Source organism: Solea senegalensis, linkage group LG17, assembly GCF_019176455.1.
Source record: "Solea senegalensis isolate Sse05_10M linkage group LG17, IFAPA_SoseM_1, whole genome shotgun sequence".
Lineage (NCBI taxonomy): Eukaryota > Metazoa > Chordata > Actinopteri > Pleuronectiformes > Soleidae > Solea > Solea senegalensis.
This window is the reverse complement of record NC_058037.1, coordinates 18,925,744-18,945,872: the sequence shown is the minus strand read 5'-3', so window position 1 is coordinate 18,945,872 and position 20,129 is coordinate 18,925,744. Positions and strand designations below refer to the sequence as shown.

Genomic DNA, 20,129 nt, shown 5'->3' with positions numbered 1-20,129 from the left:
ATACATGCAGGAATAATCGGACTATGAAAAGCGTTATCCAGGTATAGACTTATACTTAGACTTCCTTTTATTTGTCATTGCACAGAAAACACAGCAGTGACAACTGGCAACGAAATTTCGTTGCTTGGCAAGCAGATAATAACCAACACATAGCAGTGAATTAGTATGTTAATCCGACTAATAGTACAAATGCAGGAGTAATCGGACTATGAAGAGCATTAGTTAGTCCGACTAACAGCATACAAGAGGAGTAGACCTGAAACATGTAGCTCCAATGCTCAGTAAATGTTAAATTTGCTATTCCAGGTCCTGAGAAGGACAGTCTGGCTCTACTTTGTTACAGTCACTGTCATAATGTCAAACAATTTATTGAATTAGAGACAAATCAAACACAGTTTCTTATTTAAACCACTTGGTGTTGATCAAACTGGTATTAAACTACTACAAAAAGTACAAAATTATTTATCTAATATAAATTTAAGTCACTCGGTGCTTTTTTTTATTCCTATTCTGACGCAGAAATGTTTTACACATAGTTTCAGTTGCAGAAAACATCACAAAGTAAAATGACTTGAAATTTAGACTTTAAAAGCATTTGGTCAAACCTGTTTATCCAGTCGTAGAAACAAACAGCAGCGAATTAAAGCTCATTCACTCACTCACTCACTTAAACACAAACACCTCCCTCCTTTTCCGTCATTAGTCATCCATTGAATCATCACAGGTCCAGTCCATTTCAATTTTCTCCTGAAGTTCTCACGTACTTTTCATTTCTCTCGTTTATCTGCCGAGTCTCTCTCCTCTTGTGTGTGTGTGTGTGTGTGTGTGTGTGTGAAACGACGGCAGGAGGCCACACCCAACACCATGTTGATCGGATTAGAGGGCGGCTCGTCTGCCACAACCCTAGACCTCCGCTCTCTTTGCTCTCCTCTCATTTCATCCCTCCCTCCCTCCTTCATCTTTTACTCCGCCTGCCAACTGCAAACCTCACCCTCTCCTCCCTTTTTCTACAGAGAGAAAAACCCTCGGTCTCTGGAGGAGAAACATGAAGAGACAAAAAAGAGGTCTGACTCACCCGGACTTGTGTCGGCTCCTCATCATGGCCGCCGGCTCCCTCTTGCCGCCCTGGTCGAACATCGGGTCTACGAACTTGAACACGTGGGCAGAGCCAAACTGGAGGGTGGAGCCCGGGCGCAGCACCGTCGTCTCGGCGATCCGCTGGCCGTCGACGAAGGTGTCGGCGTCGGGGCCGTGCGGCGTCACCGTCACCATGCCCTCGCTGTGCATCAGGTTACAGTGGTGGGGAAGGATCCCTGGACCTAGCAGCTGCACACGCAACAACGACAACAACAACAACGACAAGAGTTTTCACAAATAAATAACATTTAGTGCGACGTTAAAGCTGCCGTCAGTGAAATCACATCAGTTTAAACACATGTGTTAAAGCTGCAGTGTGTAATTTATAAACAGGCTCTGTTCAAGCAAATCTATAAGACCTGACTGAGGGAGCGTTTGTGCGTATACGCCAGCAGTGCAGGGGCGGGTGGGGAAAAGATGCATTATTTTTTGTTTGACTGCTAAATGACAGGGTTTTTTTCTGGAACTTTTCATGGACGTCCAAGACGGAGGAAGATGATGCCTCATGGCGAAAGTCCAAAGAAGTAGAAATAGTAGAAGTAGAAGAAGTAATATAATTAGAAGTAGTAGAAGAAGACAAAGTAGTAGAAGTAGTAGATGAAGTAGAAGAAGTAGTAGGTGTAGTAAAAGAAGAAGACAAAGTAGTAGAAGAAGTAGTAGATGAAGTTGAAGAAGAAGATAAAGTGGTAGATGAAGAAGTAGTAGATGAAGTAGAAGAAGAAGATAGTGCAGTAGATGAAGAAGTAGTAGATGAAGAAGACAAAGTAGTAGAAGAATTAATCTCCTAATAATTTCCAGTAGACTGTACACTGAGAGGTGCAATACTGCCCTCCACAGGAAAATACTCTTAAGATCTTTAATCTAAAAGAAGCTGAAAAATGTTGTTATTAAGTTAAAACTGCAAACATGTTTCCTGTGTTTCCTGGATGTGATTGTGAAATAATTACTGAGTATGGTTAATATAATCATTAATAAAACAATATGTCTAAACGTGACCGAGAACCTTTGCACGGTACTGGTTTTTGTGTTCATTTTGTCTCTTTAAAACACAACATTTAAATGACACAATCAATGAAATGAATAGATATATATATAGATGTCACTAAACATTTAAATAGCGTTTAAAGTGTGTGTGTGTGTGTATGTGTGTTCACCTGTATGGCTCCGTCGTCTGTGCAGTCGGAGCCGACCTCAGTGATGCTGTACTGAAGCCGGTAAAGCTTTGGTTTGTCTCGCGAGTCGGAGCCGTCTGCACAAACACAAACACATTCTCACACTCAGCACGACGACAGAGGATAAACAACAACAACAACAAACTAATCAATAACCAAATCAAAGTCGTACACGTTCACCCTCTCACTTTTCTGTCGACGAGCAGCATGAGAACATTTAAAGTCGATAAAAAATAAAGAAACGGTGTTTTTCTGTCACGGTCGTGTGGCTGCAGAGCAGTTATTGATTATTAGTTTAAAGGAGTTTAGTAAAAAGCAAAGCAGCAAATTAGTTCAACTGAAGAAAATGTTGTTTTCACTTCATGCACCAACCTTTTAAAAGACGCTCCGAGGTTTTCTGTTAACATTTAATGAGCCAGAAAAACCTCAAACCACCTTTTAAAACAACAGTCAATCAATCAATCAATCAATCAATCAATCAATCAATCAATCAGCTGATGTAACGAGGCTGACGGGAAAACTCCGCCTACAACCGAGAAATAAACACACGCAGTGACATCATGGAGTCACTTTAACCTGAAACTGGGTCCTGGTTAGATTTTGGTTTTTAGGGGTCGTGAAAAATACATTTGCAGCAAATTTTACAGCTTTTTCCTTCAAGATTTATGACTGTTTTAAATAAAAGTCTTAGAAAAGGTCAAAAGAATATTAGGAGATAGAAAAAATAATTAGTTAATTGGGATTGTGACCGTTAATTCAATTAATTTAGGCTATAAAATCACCCAAAACCAAAAAATTATTCAGTTTTAGTAGAACCAAAAACCACTTAAAAGATTCACATTAATGAGATTTTGAGATTTGAATATTTATGCATATTTATGGTTTGTATATATATATATATCTTGAGCTCTTAAAATGTTTATTCTGTATATTTCCTTGTCATATCCTACTTGCCTCGTCGATTTTTAATCAATATTTATAATAATGAAGTTTTTGTCTCTATTTCAGATCCTAAAAATTTTGTTTTATACTAGTCCGGTCCAGAAAATGTCCAAAATACAAAATGGTGATGTTCTCAAGTGTGTTCTTTTGACAACAAAACAAAATTATTCACTTTGAATCATTTATTATATATATAATATTCATATTTAAGAAGCTAAAAGTTGTTAAAAAGTTGTTTTAAATGACTTAAACCCAGTCATTGCACCAATGCACCATGTCCATGTGTGCAACGACAATAAAGAACATAAATTGTTAAAATCTAGAATCAGAACGTTGATTTTGCCTAAAATTGGAATATTTGAATATTTTAACCCTAAAATCCTCTCTGTTTGTCTCTAAGAAACAACAGAAAAACTAAAATATCGTACGACATAAAGCCCGCGACATCTCCCATCATCCATTGCAACAGACACAGAGAAGACGTGGGTGGATGTTTTACCTTCGTGGTGCCGATATGCGTAGTAGGCATAGTGATTCCCTCGCCCTAGTCAGGCAGACAGGCACAGGCAGGAGCAGAGGAAGAGGAGGAAGAGGAGGACACATGCACAATGCCACACACACACACACACCATGCCGTAAAGAAAGTGGGAAAGAAAACAGACAAAAAGCAGAGGGTAAAAATGCAGCAAGGAGGAAAAAAATGCAGCATCACCTTGTTAACCCATTAAAATGCATGAGAACATGAATACACACTCACTCTCTCATATACACACACCGTCACTGTCTACATATTATATGTGAACAACGGTGGAAATCATGGTAAATTTGGCAAATAAATCATACTTTTATGAGTTAAAGCTTTAAAGTGTCAAATAATTCTAAAGGAAATGAAGAAAATACTCTTTATTATTGATGCAACAACTAAAAAAAACTTTAACTATGTTCCATGAAACTATGGCTAAATTCACATGGTAAAAAATGTACTGGTTAATGTCTATTAAAGCATTATATCATGTCTTTTTACACTAAATATTAGTGGGAAAAGGAATTATTTGACAATTAAAGATAATTGTCTTCTAATGTTTTGTCAGCTACAGCCAGATGTGAATTATGCAATATATATCATTTTTGCTAATCCAGATCATACCAGATGAAGAAATTAGCATTAATTCAAGTGTTATACACACTAATCTGAGCCAAACACACACACACACACACACTCTCATCACAAAAGCCACCACATTAATGTTCCGTCATGTTTTTCCCCGTCAGTCTAAGACAGCGTTAGTAGTCGTTTTTCCCGCTTGTGTGAGAGGTTAATGAGAGCATGAACAGCAGGGGGCGATGGTCACACAGCCAGATTATAAAAGGAGAAAATGAAAGGAATCATCATCAGTAGCAGAGAGATAACGAGCTGTTAGGGCTGAATATTGGATTAAAGCAGGACTCAGCAGCTCAAGCTTCAAGCTTCATATAAATACACAGAATATTTATTACAACTTACCTGATATTGTTCCCCACCCCCCTTTTTTATTACTTTTAATTAGTAATATTCCCCCTTTTTTTTTTTTACCGCTACTAAGGAGGTTATATTACTGCACATGTTTGTTAGCAGGATTCAAGACTACAGTCAGGATTATTTGTTTAATCTGTGTGAAAAAATGGTTGGTAAAGGTTTTATTTCGCTTTCCTTTGACAGAGTGTGGAATTTTTAAAAAGGGCCTTTATTTTATGAAAAACTTCATCTACTTTAATCAAGTAATTGATAAGTGATCGATGAGTGAAAAACAACGTAAACTTTTCCGTCATATTCCTAAATTCATTCATGTGTGTAAATGGCAGCACTGGTTGTGATGAATTAAAACATTCAACACTACATATAACTGTCACTTTAATCTATAAATATAATGTGGCAATAAAACAACATCCTCGGGTTTATCTCTATGGGAGTTTGATGTGTGTTTTATGCAGTAAAGTGTGTTCTGACAGCAGCAGCAAGAGAACCACACAACATCTGGAAACAAAAAGATGATTCACTGACTTCAGATGAGAGTCAAACCCTGCTGGTCAGTCCCCGGTACTACACTTGCTGCTGCTTTAACGGTTTCAACTTCCTCTACAGGAGCCGTGGAGCTACAGGCGTGCACATGGGTGTTTTACCTGGACTCAGCTCCACCAGATAAGGCAGTTTCTCGGGCGGCAGTGAGCTGCTGCTGCCCTCCCTCCCCCTCAGACCCTTCTCGTCCCCTTTCCTTCCCTTCCTGCCCTGGTAGTCCGGAGGTCTCTTCTTCAGCTGGAACACGAGCGCCCCTGACGAGACAAAACACACGTGTCAGGAAACGACATTTTTCGGCCCATATGTCACCTGAGATTGGCAGAAGGAGCCTCATGTGGAGGATAAAGCCGTAGAAGATGGATGGATGTCACCATCATCATCTAAACTAGTCAACTAGTCATTTATCAATATAATATCTTTTGAAAAAGGCATTTTTTCTGATTCTACATCAAAACAGAGGTAAGAAAATGACAGTTAAAACAGCCAGAAGAGCTCAATTATGCACAAATGTTGCTGTTTTGAATGCTGTTGTGACAGTTTGTCATCTACATGTGAAGTGAAGAGTTGTAATGACTGTACAGCAGCAGGAGGGGGCAGCAGAGACCAAAGAAGTAAGATCTTACAATAAGAAGCGTTTGACACACACATACATGTGCAGGACCGAGTTAAAACAAGTGTGTGTGCGTGTGTGCTACCTCGGTCCGCGGGCCAGTCCCTGAAGATCTGCAGTGGACACTCGGTGTCGTCCAGAATCGCCTCCTTCCCCGACTTATCGTCCTGCTGCCGAGGAAACGAGACACAAAACAACCAGGTCAACATCTGAGTGTCCTCACTGTCCAAGAATGGACCGTGTCGGGACCAGTCGTCCTCACGGGGACCACCAAAATCTGGTCCTAATGAGGCAGAAGCTCATTTCCGAGCAAGTTCAGGGCTAAAATCTGAATGACACTGAATGAATGGACGTCAATGCAGTGTCGTTAAAATAAATGAAAAACTAGAGGAACCTTGGAAGGTGTTTTAGGACTAAAAAGATGGTTTAGGGTTATTTTAAGTATTAGGATTAGATTAGATTGTTTGGGTAAATAACTCGGGGACACCTTACGTCGACGAGTGTCCTCACCAGGAGTGCTGTAAAAGAGTGTGTTCTTGTATTTGTAGCTTTGTGAGGACCCAAAAAACCTATAAACCTTATGGAATGAGGACATTATGGGTGGTCTTCACTTCATTTAAAAGGGCTTTTGCAGGTTAGGACCTGGTTTTAGGGTTAGAGTAACTAGCTATGGAATGCGCTGTGTGTCTTCACAAGGACACATTGAAGACTTCTGAGAACTTCAGTTTTAGGGTTCGAGTTAAGATGTTTTGTGGTGATGCTTGAGGGTTAGGTAAAGGGTTAAGGAACGCATTTTGATGTCTACAAAATGTCCCCGCAATGTTTAAGGGTTAGAATTGGGTTTAGGTTAGGGTAATGAAGTGCAAACATGTGTGTGTGAGTGTGTGTGTGTATACTTGTATGTGTATGTTTATGAGGACCAACATACTTAATGACCATAGGAAGTGAGGACATTTTGAGAAACACTGAAGGCTTTTTAGATATTAGGGTTAAGGATAAGGATGAGAAGGATGAGCTTAAGGGTTGGGTAAAGTGTGTGCGTGCGTATGTGTGTGTATGGAGGCAGCAGTGTCATTCCATATGAGTGGCCACAGCATGAGTCCATGTGAGGGAACAGATATGGTTGATAGAGACTGTGAGGAGGGCAGGGTTCACCGTAATGAACACACACAGACACACACACTCAGACATGGAGCATCTGCTGCTGCTGCTGCTGCTGCTCCATCTGAAAGCAATTGAACTGCATTCCTCCCAAAAGATTTTTTTTATATGAGCCGAGTGACATTCTGTGTCAATCCAGCAGTCTGGTCTGTGTGTGTGTGTGTGTGTGACCTTGTCTGTCCTCTCTGCAGCCATGTTTAGTGTAGAACTGGGAGGGTGTGAAGGTGCGGAGCGATGGGACAGAGATCGATGAATTTAAAATATATTAAATGAGCGGAAAAGAAGATGCTGGGATTAAAGATGCCGCTCAGACAGCATAATGTCATAATGAAACTCTGGGACCATTTTCCACATGACTCAGGTTCTAGAATCGGATTTTCCGGCGAGTGTTGTCAGCGTAAATAAGACGGATGCACTTCATGAGGTGAAAGGCAGCATGGATGGAGGTGAAGGAGCTGCAGTGACGGTTACCCGGGCGATGCAGTACTCTCGAGGGTTCTCCTTCTCCAGGCCGTACTTCTCCAGCGCCTCCACCACGGCGAAGTCGGCCGTGTCTCTCGTCGAGAGCAGGATGGTCTTGTAGGGGATGTTGGGCTTCAGACTGTCGGCGTAGATCCTCAAAGTTCCTCCTGCAGGACAATAAAAGAGTTTTGGTTTTTTAATAATATGCACCTGATATACAGCAGTGGTTCACAAACACTGGGTTGAGACCCACAGATGGGTCGTTGTAGGGCTGGGCGATATATCGAATATACTCGATATATCGTTGTTGTCTGTGCGATGTACATCGTGAAACTCGAGTATACGTTGTCAAACATTTGCTTTTAGCCGCGTACATTTAACTCTTTCGCGTCTCTCCCTCTCACAGCGAGACAAAACAAGCGCACCTAGTTACATACGTCAGTCTGTCGTGCGTGCAACGTCACACGCCCTCGCCCAGCAGAAAGGCCGAATTAATCCCGAAGAAAACCACAGCAAAACAACGGTGATATGCAAAATATGTAGCAAAAGCGTCGCTTCAAAATATAGCAGTACATCAAATTTATGTCATCATTTGAGAAACCACCCGCTAGAAAATGAAGAGTTTAATAAATACAGTTTTGTTAACCTTAACTTTGTTGTGATTTCCCTTTTTTGCATGAAAGTTTAAAATTAGCATATATTATATATATATATATATATATATATATATATATATATATATACATACACACATATATACATCTACATATACACATATACATACATATATATGTATCATAAAATACATAACATATGGATGTAAATTAGTCGCTAAATTATGCAGAAATTTGCTCTCGTCACAGTTTATTTTTAAGAAACACTTGTACAGAGGCACAAATCCATAAACTACGGCTTTGAAAACAACGAACCACCTTAATAGTACATGCAAACATCTGGACGACGTGGTATATAACTCGTAAATCATCAAAGAAACATGGTTTGCATCAAGGAAAATGTGAAATTAACCTTTGTGAACAACAAAATGATCAACTTTCAGCCATTGAAAGTCGCCATTTTTGTAGATTTGTAGAAGTTGTAGATCTTTTCTCTCAATTTCTCCAATTAACCTTGGTCTGAAGAGGAATATTTCACAAATAAGTTACAGATTTGTATAGGATGTGTGTGGTAATGTTGAGTTCTACGTATAAACGGGGCCGTTAACACAGGGCAGGTAATCCCCTGGGGCACCAAACGGAAAGTGGGGGCCCCACTATGAAAACATTGGATTACTTGAGTCAACAACAACTACAATTCTGTGTCTACTACATATATATCTATATATATATTTATATCTACTGTTTATGATCTTAAAATAGACTTATTATTACCTTTCGTTTCAGATAATAAGCGGTTTATTTCTTCGGCTTTTTTAGAGTTAAATGAAGGACATTTACATGTGTTAGAAACTATGAAATTTACTATAAATACATTAAAAAAACACAAATAATGAAGCTTGAAAATTAAACATGTTATTTACGTGACTTATTTTTGAATATAATTTTGTTGATTCCATGTATTCTTTTTAATCAAAATTTATAACATTTTGTGTATTTACCCAATCCCACTGTCTTTAAAGTCATCACAGATACTTAATCACGATATGACGATATCCAAAAATCTCAATATCAGTCCTAACTGAACTCCATTTTCTTTTTACAAGTATATAAAATGAGTGAATAAAAACAGAAAGTGGAGTTATTGCTCATAAAAGCTGTAATGAACCACATTTTCCTGTGGAGGCCGCGTGACCGTGACGCGTCGACTACAAATGATCACCTTACTTAAACCCACAGGAGAGAAGGGCCTTTCAGAGCCATTACATAAAAAGTGCTCTTTAAAATAGACGTTGAGAGGACGTCACTGTCTGACCACAGGCCATTCTGTCCCAGTGTGTGTGTGTGTGTGTGGACAGTGGTTAAAGCTGTTTTTGGTCCATCTGTCTTGTTTGGCAGGACGATTAGGAAATGTCCCGAGTCACACGAACACAAACCGTGCGGCGCGTTTGCTTGTTTGAGTCATACGACACGTATGGTGCGTCTTTTTTGAGGCGATCCTGATTCGGTCTTCAGTTAAGCCGCTGATATCATTCCGAAGTGGTTTCTTACCCAAACCCTGAAGTCCTTTGCCAATCACCCGACAAATCCACAGCAAACCAATCACAACCGCTGCAGTAGAACCTTGGGTGTCATGACTGATGACCAGTTGACTTTTACAGTCCAGTCATGTTGCTTTGCACAATTCAATATAAGAAATATCAGGCCATACGTAACTCAACAGGCTACCCAGCTCCTAGTCCAGGCTCTGGTCGTGTCCTGCCTCCACTAGTGCAACGCTCTGCTAACAGGCCTCCCGACCTGTGCTGTGAAACCGCTACAGATGGTCCAGAACGCCACTGTGGCTACCCTTAGCCGTGCAAATCAAGTTCAAATCACTGATGCTAGGCTACAAAGTGCTTCATGGGTCTGCTCCCACCTTCTCAAACGCTCTCCTTAAGGCTCATGTTACCCCTCGACTACACCTTTCATCAAAAGGATTGTGGTCTGGTGGTGCCAATCCACACTCTTTTCCTGTGTCGTCCCACGCTGATGGAATGACCTACCGAGTGCTACCAGAACAAGAAGCTCTTGAAGACCCAGCTCTTCCAAGAGCGTCTTCTGTCCTTGGATCCACCTCTGCACTCTCACCCTCCATCAGTCCACTGTTCCTACCTAGAGGAGTTCTTTCCAAGACTTCTTCTATGTCGCTTAGTCGTCTTTTGTATAAAAGTGTCTGCTCAATGCAGGAACACTTCAAATTGACACTTGGTCCGAGCCTTGCAGCGCTAATTTCCGCACTTTTTAGACATACCCACGTGTAGGCGGCCGGGTCGTTACTTTTGTCCATAGACCTCGTGTGTCGCTTATTTACTGAATTGTAGACGGACGGTTCTGTGCGTCCTTTACTCAGAAAAGGCTCCTGTCTTTTTACTGCGCTATAAAAAAAGGTGATAGAAAAACGGTTGTTGTAGCTTTTCCTCCATCTCCAATTTCATGACCATAAATCCAATGAAGGTCCGGGGAACTTTGCACGACTTCAGCAGTTTTCTTTACAACATGACTTTTATCGTCGGCACTAAGCTTTGTTGTTTCTGTTTTTTCTCAGGTCAGGGCAAAGAGATGGTGCAACTTTGCCAGAAAATAATTAAAAAATATTGACACAAGCAGCGACAGCAGGGTACTCACATCACTGATGTTTCAAAGTGAAGCTTTCGGTAACGTTTAATCCCTTCCTTGTCCAGAGTGACCTGGCAAAAATAGAAGTTTAATGGCCGTCTAAGTCATAGCCCCTAGAACGGTTTGTTTGTTGTGACCTGATACACTTGTGTACTGAAGTCTGTTGCTGGTCCAACTTTTTAAATCTGGAAATTTTCCACCGCGACTGCAAAATTTCCTGAGTTTAGACCTGAGAAGCTCGGACAGTAAAGAGTCGATAATGACCTGAGTCGGGCCTCCCGTCGCTGCTCATGAACTCCTGCATGCGCTTCTCCAGCTTCTGCTGACGCCTCCTCTTCATCACCACCTCTGGGTTGGAGATGGTCCTGGTGAAGCTGGTCTCGGGCATGTCCTTGTAGACCTCTGCTGCCAGGCGACTGTTTTCCCTGAACAGCAGCAAAAAAAAAAAAAAAAAAAAAATGAAGTGAGATAAATGAAATGACAGAATGAGTAAAGAAAAGAGAGAGAGAGAGAGAGAGAGAGAGAGAGAGAGAGAGAGAGAGAGAGAGAGAGAGAGGCCGGATGGAGGAAGAGGAAGGTCAAAGTTTAAATCACTACTCCTTCCTCTTCTGGACACTTCTGTGCTTTTCTTGGCATTGGGAGAAGTAAAAATAAGACGGTCTCCGAGGACTGAGAGGATGTCTGAGCAGGACAGAGAGAGACTGATAACTGTGAGTGTGTGTGTGTGTGTGTGTGTGTTACCCGTCCTCTCGGCTGAGCGTCTGATCATCTCCGTCGGGGATACGGGCAAACTCCTTCTCCCTCTTCTTCTCCTTCTTCTTCTCCTTCTTGGACAGCGTCCTCTTGAAGTTCTGAATCACTCCATCCTTCTCCTTCTCGGGTCCGTTACTCTGGCTCTTCTGGGAGAAAAAGAGAAAGATGAATGAGGTGCGTTTTGGAGACTCAGTGGAGCTTCCTCCTGGATTTGGATTATGCTAACTGTGTCGGGGTTAGGGTCGGAGGTCATTATGAACATTCCCGTTAAACACAGGCAATCGGGCAGAGCAGCTAACCTTAGGCTGGATGTCGTTCTCGTTCTTCAGGACGAAGCGTCCTTCTCTGTCATCTTTGTTCCAGTTCAGCTGAACGACCAGAGGCTTCTCGTCCAGGTCCAGCTGACGCTCTTCTAACACACACACACACACACACACACACACACATCAATGACCGACAGCCTGACTAAGAGCCAACTATGTCAAAGTCTTATTCGTATTATTATCCTGACGTTAATCTGAGGAACTCACCGCCACTGACGTGAACTTCGTACAGGGAGTATTTCGGCGAGGAGAGCATCCTCATGTCCGGCCTGAACTTCTCCGCTAACGTCTCGATGACGTCCTGCGTTGTTGCCGTGCTGGAGACTCTGATGCACTTGGTGGCAAAGTTGCCGGCGACGCGGTCCTGGAAGTAGAACCTCATCACACCGTGGAATTCCAAGTCCTGGAGAAGAAAATAAGAGAAGAAAACGATGCTTAAAAAGCAGCGGACTGAAGCTTTGACCGTCACAGGACAACAGAAGCATCACTGGCTGAGAGCCAGGAGGCGGCGAGCAACAGCAGGTGAAGCCGAGATGACATTCACTGACCTCCACTGTCAACCTACACACGACGACGTCTGCACTGTTTTCAAGGTGTAACTAAACTTTTATTCAGGTGTAAACCTGTGTGTATGTGGATTTAGTTGCTGATGCAGGTGCAAAATCTTCACATTTCAGTGTCAAGTATTCAAATTCTAGATGTTTTTAATAAGAATTAGCAGATACACTGTCCTCTCTGGTCAAACACCAGCGACTGCGATATCCCGATTTATCGAGTCCAATACTGTGCATCTTTAGCTCAACGATCGTCTCACTGAGAACCTCACACAGCTCCCCACTCTCCCCACTTCTTTTGTCTGTAAAATGTTGAAAAATAATGTTCTCAAATGTCTGGTTTTGTCCACAAACCAGAACTAGTCAGTTTTAAGGATTTCTTTCTTATACGGAGCAAAGAAACCAGAAACTATTCATATTTAAGAAGCCAAAAAAAAAGCAGAAAAACTTGCTTTAATTTTCATATACAAACGTGACATGGTATTTTACATCGTAGCAACACGTCTACGGTTAAAAGTTAAAAAGTACTACGTGTACGACTAATTTACTGTCAAATAAATACTGTAGAGGTTGTTCCCGAGATGGTAAATCTGAGTTTGGTGGGCGGGGCGTCCCTGACTACAAATGGAACACATTATACTGCCTGTAATTTGTGTAGTTTACAGAGTTAACCTGGTAAACACCGAGTTAATTACTTACATTTACTCGGGTTTAAATGCAGCTTCTGTTTGGAGGAGAATTCTTATTTTCCTCTCTAATTAGAACCAAAATGACACGGCTCTTTCCACCACGTACTAACTCATTAAATAAAGCACATGCTGTGTTTGAGCTTCTTTACCTACGCTTACCTCATGTTACACACACACACACACACACACACACACGTGAGGCCACTGTATGTACAGTATAAATGTGCAAGCTGACATTTCGCTCCTCATGGAGTTTGCAGGAGAACAGGATCGTCTTATTACCTCAAGAGCACATTATATCATAAAATTATTGTAAATTATTATTTACAGACAAATAAAGGTGTCTGGATGTCAATAAAAGACATTTTGAAATGTCTGATTTCACAGAGACCTTGGTGGCATTAAAGGAGGGCAGACACGTTGTAAAGGTGACGGATCGATCGAGCGAGCGCGTACGACCTACAGCCGAGGCTGACCGGCTGAGAGTGAGGTGACCTGAGTTGAAGGTTTAAACCGGACTTAACTAGATTATTTCTACACTCCGAACGTCCTCCGGCGGCCTCTGTGTCGCATACATGTCGAGCTGCAGCCATGAAATCTAGTATTAATGGATAACCACATTAATCACCGACTATTTTGATAGAAGATTAATGAGAAATCTGTGATTTAAGGGTCTTAAAAGGTGAATATAAAGTGGTTTCTTGATCGTAGCGTCTGGCTTTAAAAGGATGAATGTGTACGTGTGGTCCTTTCACACGTATTGACACTGAACACACCTCAAACCGACACTTAGAGCTGAACAGAAACACACAGATCAATACGTTAATTAGCCGAGAACAAAGACAAAACGACTTTGTTCTCCATTTTCTTAACTGCCTTTCCTGTCAGCATCCCTTTTGTCGCATGCAGACGAGGTCCTTTCACAATAAACTTCTCCTTTACAGAATCAATCATATGGGGAACAATTTAACTTATATTAACTTCTTATATTTTTAATTTATAAAGAATAGTGAATGGAAGTCATTTACATTGACAGGAAACGGAGTCAACTATTCTGCATTTTATGACGTAAACAACTAATGGATTAATCAAGAAAACACCTGACAGATGAATCAATGAATATGCTCATAGTGTGAGGTCATAAGTGACAACACTAAAAATTACAATGATCAAATCAGCTGTTGATTAATGGAAGAGAATTAGGGCCACATGGAAAAAAAGAAATAAAACCGCATGAATTCTTTCTCAGATTTTGTTCCTCTGAATTCTGACTTTAATCTTGAACTTGATTTTTTTTCTCAGAATTGACTTTTTCCTAAAAATTCTGACTTCTCAGAATCTGAGAATTCTAAATTTTTTCTCAGAATTCACTATAGTCTCATAACTCTGACTTTTTCCCAAGAATACTGAATTCTCAGAAATCCGACGTGAATCTCAGAATCCATATGCCGTTTTATTTATTTTGTCACTTTCTTTCAAAATACTCTTGTGTATTGATTAAAGTGTTAAGGAACAACTAAACACACAAAACAAACCAGATACCAGAGGAGCTGAGAGAACACGGTAAATAAAGGGAGCGTAAAGACTGATTCATACAAGTAAACAGAAACAGCCGTTAAACAAAAGGAAAACTCTCCCCCCCCCGTCCCGTGTTTGATAGACTCTTCCAGGCAAAGTGGAAACGCTGAGCATAGTTTCGATAGAAGAGGGTGGAGCCGGGAGTGTGTGTGTGTGTGTGTTGTGATTTACGGCTGGAATGTGGGTCATCGGCGCTGTCAGCCGCTTGTGTAACCGTTGGTAACGGTTGCTGTGGAGACACCAGTCCACTTCACTCACTCAGAGCCAGCCAGTGGATAATTAACACCGGTGCAACCACAGTCACGGACGAGTGCAAACGGATTAAAGTTCAAGTCCAGCACGAGCACAGCGGCAACAAGAAAACTCCACCCCACCCACCCCAGTTCACCTGCAGGACATGGTACAGTCCGACTGACCCATGTCTTCCCATGTTATCAGTCATTCCCACACCCACATGTTTACAGAAATGGTCCAGTCCTACACACACACGTTTACACAACTTAGTAGTACATGAATTGACAAGAGTTGCCATTTTTAAACAATTGCCATTACCCAATTATTAGTTATTAATCATCCAGTTATTACAAATTAGACATTTTTGTTCTCATAGACCTAATATATCACCATTTTTTAATCCAAAAGTTATTTATTCATATTTTTTGATGTCCGGTTTCATGTATTTGAAAATAATTGTGTAGGTAATGATAATTTCCACTGAACTGTTTAATTTTGTAAGATGGAGGGATGATATAAAAAAAAAATATATCAACATTAGCCATAGAAAAACCCATGTTATTGCTTGACTTTTCTTAAAGGAAGCACAATGTACAACAGGCACGATATCGGTATCGGCCGATATCGGCTTTGAAATGTGTTATCGGATACCGGCACTAATGACTAAATCAGTGGGCTGAATGGGATGATACGTCCATTTCTTCTATGTTTGTGCACTCTACAGCTATTATTTTTACATTTTTACTTATTTCATCTACAGTTGCAGTTGGACACAGGGTAAAACATATATATCGGTATAGTTTATCAGCCCAAAACTCCTAAAATAACGGTATATATAATCAGATATCAGCAAAAAGAATTTATTCAAATCTACAATACAAGACTTTGCCTCTGAACTACATTTACTACAATGAAATTTGTGTCATGACACGGTGATGTAACTGTGACTGTACGAGTGAATCATGTTAATTACTGTTTGAGTTTCACTTTCATCTTGTAATGTCTTGTTGTTGCAGTGGTGAAGACGGTTTCTTACCACCAGCAACAAACGACACAGCATTGCCTCACAAAAACAAAACACACAAACAAACAAACATCATTATGAACCTGATAATTGTAAGTACACACGACTCAAACACAGCTCCTTTTCACTCCTAATATTCACTGGATATAGTGATGTATTGGTGATGTTATATAATAAAAGTAAACCGTGAAAAGATGTAAATAATGGATAAGAGGAGAAATATCAACATTTTTATTATGAAACATGTATTCCATCATCGTTTTGTGTCAAAGCAAACACTTTTATTTTATAATTAAGTGAAATATCGTCACGAATGTTAATCTCTACATGACAGGGTCGAACTACTCCAACCAACTCATAAGGAAGAAAATAATCTACATTATTAATCAGTGATGGAAATGATAATTAGTTCCAGCCCTGAGTGACTTTAGGACGAAAAGAAACTATTCACATTTTGGCAGCTTTACTTAAACCTGGTGCAATGTTTTACTTAAAGTGAATGTTTTATTGTAAATAAATGGCTAAATTGAGAAGCTGGAATCCCAAATTAAAGAGCTTGTTTTTAATCAAAAGTAGTTTAACTAAAGGCAAAAGACGCAGGCAAATTATTAGGACTAAATATATTTTTAGTTGCGTGCATTTTTTAAATCCAGTGCTCAAATGTGTGCAAACTGTGAACCACGAGGGCAAAACAAGAACACACTGTTGTTGACTTGATCCCTTCAGCAGCTTTCACTCGAGTAATAATAATAATCCCAGACAGCTTTTATTATTTAGCAAACAGCACATGGTCTGACAGGAAATGCTAATGCAGCATTTCTGTCACCAAAACAACAGCCTGTAACACACACACATGCGCGCAGTGTCACTCTCAGTGAAGCTGACGCTGCAGAGTCTCAGCTGTTTGACGGGTGGACTCTTTCTGTCAGACATGATGAGCACGGTTACCTCACTCTGAGGCTAATTCACCGAATAAACTACAGTAAAACGCTGAAAAAGGTTTCCCAAACCTGGAAATAATGATGTTCTCAAACGTTTTGTCTCGTCCACAAACTAAAAAATGATGGTTTTAATGATTTCCTTGTTAAATGGAGCAAAGAAACCAGAGAATATTCACATTTAAGAAGCTAGAAAATCAGAGAACTTGTTTTAATTATGGGATTAATAATCAAAGCAGTAACCAATAAAAACCTCAGATTAATCTCATTCCCACTGGAGAAAAACACATTCAAATCTTGGATTTTGCACAGGAATGGAGCGATACTACTTTTTTTGTGTCCGATACCAATAACGATAACACAAACTACCGATATTAGTCTGATATATAACGCTGTTAACAGCACATTTATGTAACAAATATTGTTCTCACAAGAAGAAGAAATAAACAGCCCAAAACATTTAGCCATTTGTTATTTACATTTTTACAGTCAGCGCAAAGAGAAGCATACAATATAGTATACAGGAATTTTGGATTGTGTATGATCTTATATTTTTATCTGCCTGATATCCGATCCAGTGATTTTAACCGGTATCGGACCGATACCAATTCCCATCCGTATTTTGGCATGCGTTCTTCTCATTACTGCAACTCCTAGACCAGTTTGCGATACCTAGAGAATTCCAAAACTATGCACTGGCGATCTGTCCAAGGTGACCCCCGTCTTTCGCCCTATGTCAGTTGAGATTAGGGCTGAAACAATTACTCGGTGAATCGATTATTAATTGATTACTAAATTAATCGTCGACCATTTTGACAGATAGGTTAATCAAGTGTTTTTAAGGAATTAGAACAAGTTCACAAATCATCCCCAATTAACTGGACTGTTGTCAACAAATCTGTACCACACAGGTTAGACCGGAACACAAACACACACAAAATTAGGCCAACACAGTAAGCTCAGATAAGGTTTATCAGTTAGATAAATTCCTGCTGGGAAAAAAAAAACAGTGTGTGTAGCTGGTGGTGACTGATGCGCTGCAGACACCAACAGAAAAACTACAGTATCTACTAATACTCATTACCCGACATTTCACCCAACTGTCAACAACAAACATAAAATAAAATGTGTGCTCAGTTCTCCTGTGATAAGATCCAGTCTGAATATAGAAGCAGATATGGAACGTTCTGGTACGACTGTATCAACAGTACAAACATATTCCATGTCTACAGATAAGTCACAAGAAAGGGCAGAGCAGAAAAGTCAAAGATAACTTTGCTGGAGTCTAAAAGAGCAATAACAAATTTAATAAATTAAATGTTCAAAAAAAAAAAGGCGGCTGATGATGGCGACAAATCCATTACAGTCAAATATTGAATATTTTGATAGCTACATTATGTCACTTTTGAGACACCAAATATGCTGATACTGTACTTAAATGTTGTGATAATATCATGCTGTGACTTAAATATGATAATGTCACTTATATATCGCGATAATATCATACTGTGACTTAAATATCACGATAATATCATACTGTGACTTAAATATCATACTGTGACTTATTGCAATATCATACAGTGACTTAAATATCATACTGTGACTTAAATATCACGATAATATCATACTGTGACTTAAATATCATACTGTGACTTAAATATCACGATAATATCATGCTGTGACATAAATATTGCAATATCATAATGTGAATTAAATATCATGATAATATCAAACTGTAACTTAAATATCATGATATATCATACTGTGACTTAAATATGATAATGTGACTTAAATATTGTGATAATATCATACTGTGACTTAAATATTGCAATATCATACTGTGACTTAAATATCATGATAATATCATACTGTGACTTAAATATCATGATAATGTGACATAAATATCATGATAATATCATACTGTGACTTAAATATCATGATAATGTGACATAAATATCATGATAATATCATATTGTGACTGATATATCAAAAGTAAAGATATCAAGTTAAATGTGTCAAAAGTTAAGTCCTGGTATTATTGTGGACATTTTCTGTTCTTAATCTCAAACAAAAAAATAACACCAAAAATTTAAACAGCTGGATTACTGGATTACGATTACTTATCATCATCGATTGATAAGTCGATGTCAGAGAATGTTGAAAAAAGAAAAAGAAAGTACTACTTTCTTTGTTATATGGAGCAAAAAGAACACAAAACAACCTTAACCTGATTAATCAACGATCAAAATAGTATAAAAAGTCAAAAAAAAAAAGCCAATAAAAAGTCAAAAAAAATCATTTTAAATGCTAAATAATCATTAAACAATTAATGGTATCAAAACTTTAATGCAGTGCTCACACTCTGGTAGTTGAGTCGACAGCTCATCCATGTGATGTGTGTAAGAAGACAGCGAACAGCACAGGAGATAAATACTGACTTCTAAATCTACCCATCACGCTCTCTGACTAACGCCTCGGGGTCAAAGGTCTTGCAGAGACAGGGTCAAAGGTCACATCTGTGTGTGTGTGTGTGAATGAGGAAGACAGAGAGAGTAAACTTCACTAACTGATTGTAAAACAAAGACACTTCCCTCCTCATGCTCATGTCTCTTTTACATGTGTAGAAAAACACTTAAAACTTTTGTTTTCCTGCTTGTAAACTTTTTTAAAAAAAAGTAACTTCACACCTTCATACGTGCACGCACGCACGTAAAACAGACACCGACAGGAAGACGTGGCTTTGTCATGAAATCTACAGAACAACCTAGAAACAGTCAAACACGTCCTGTATCATTACACTGCTGGAATTACAGTATTAGCGTCCGTCTCATTGTCTGTTCAGACAGCGGACAATGCGACGACGTCTTTATGAAAACCTCTACGAACGCCAAAAAAGGTTTGCGTTTCATTTTGATAGCTCGTCTTTCAAATAAAAGTCAATTAAATAGAAGTACAATGGCGCTTTTCCACGAGACAGTTCCAGCACGGCATTTCCATCAGTGATCGTATCTGATCTGCTCTGAAGAGGTTCCAAGCGAGCTGAGTTGATTAAAATGTGACGTCAACAGACTGCCGGCCACTGATTGGTCAGAGAGCGTCATCACTGGAAAATTCACAAGCGCGACGTCCGAAACAAGAATCAAACCGAACAATGACAAACTATAAATCAGTTAAAAAAGCTTAAAAAATCCCAGAAAACATGCGTTAATCTCCCGACATTTAGC

General features: G+C 39.6%; 1 protein-coding gene across 18 annotated transcripts in view; it reads right to left on the bottom strand.

Moving 5' to 3' along the window:
* The window catches only part of afdna (afadin, adherens junction formation factor a), a 100,523-nt gene that overhangs the window by 52,822 nt on the left and 27,572 nt on the right, over positions 1-20,129 (bottom strand). For 11 of the 18 annotated variants that reach the window (XM_044049431.1, XM_044049416.1, XM_044049426.1 and 8 more), the window contains exons 2-11: positions 12,096-12,291; positions 11,865-11,977; positions 11,554-11,711; positions 11,077-11,237; positions 7,550-7,707; positions 6,003-6,087; positions 5,412-5,561; positions 3,751-3,795; positions 2,292-2,386; positions 1,076-1,326 (exon numbers count right to left, since the gene is read on the bottom strand). In XM_044049431.1, the coding sequence (XP_043905366.1) occupies positions 1,076-1,326; positions 2,292-2,386; positions 3,751-3,795; positions 5,412-5,561; positions 6,003-6,087; positions 7,550-7,707; positions 11,077-11,237; positions 11,554-11,711; positions 11,865-11,977; positions 12,096-12,291 (1,412 nt within the window). The remainder of the gene's footprint in view (positions 1-1,075; positions 1,327-2,291; positions 2,387-3,750; positions 3,796-5,411; positions 5,562-6,002; positions 6,088-7,549; positions 7,708-11,076; positions 11,238-11,553; positions 11,712-11,864; positions 11,978-12,095; positions 12,292-20,129) is intronic. The other 7 variants (XM_044049418.1, XM_044049433.1, XM_044049422.1 and 4 more) reach the window with 5 other exon arrangements.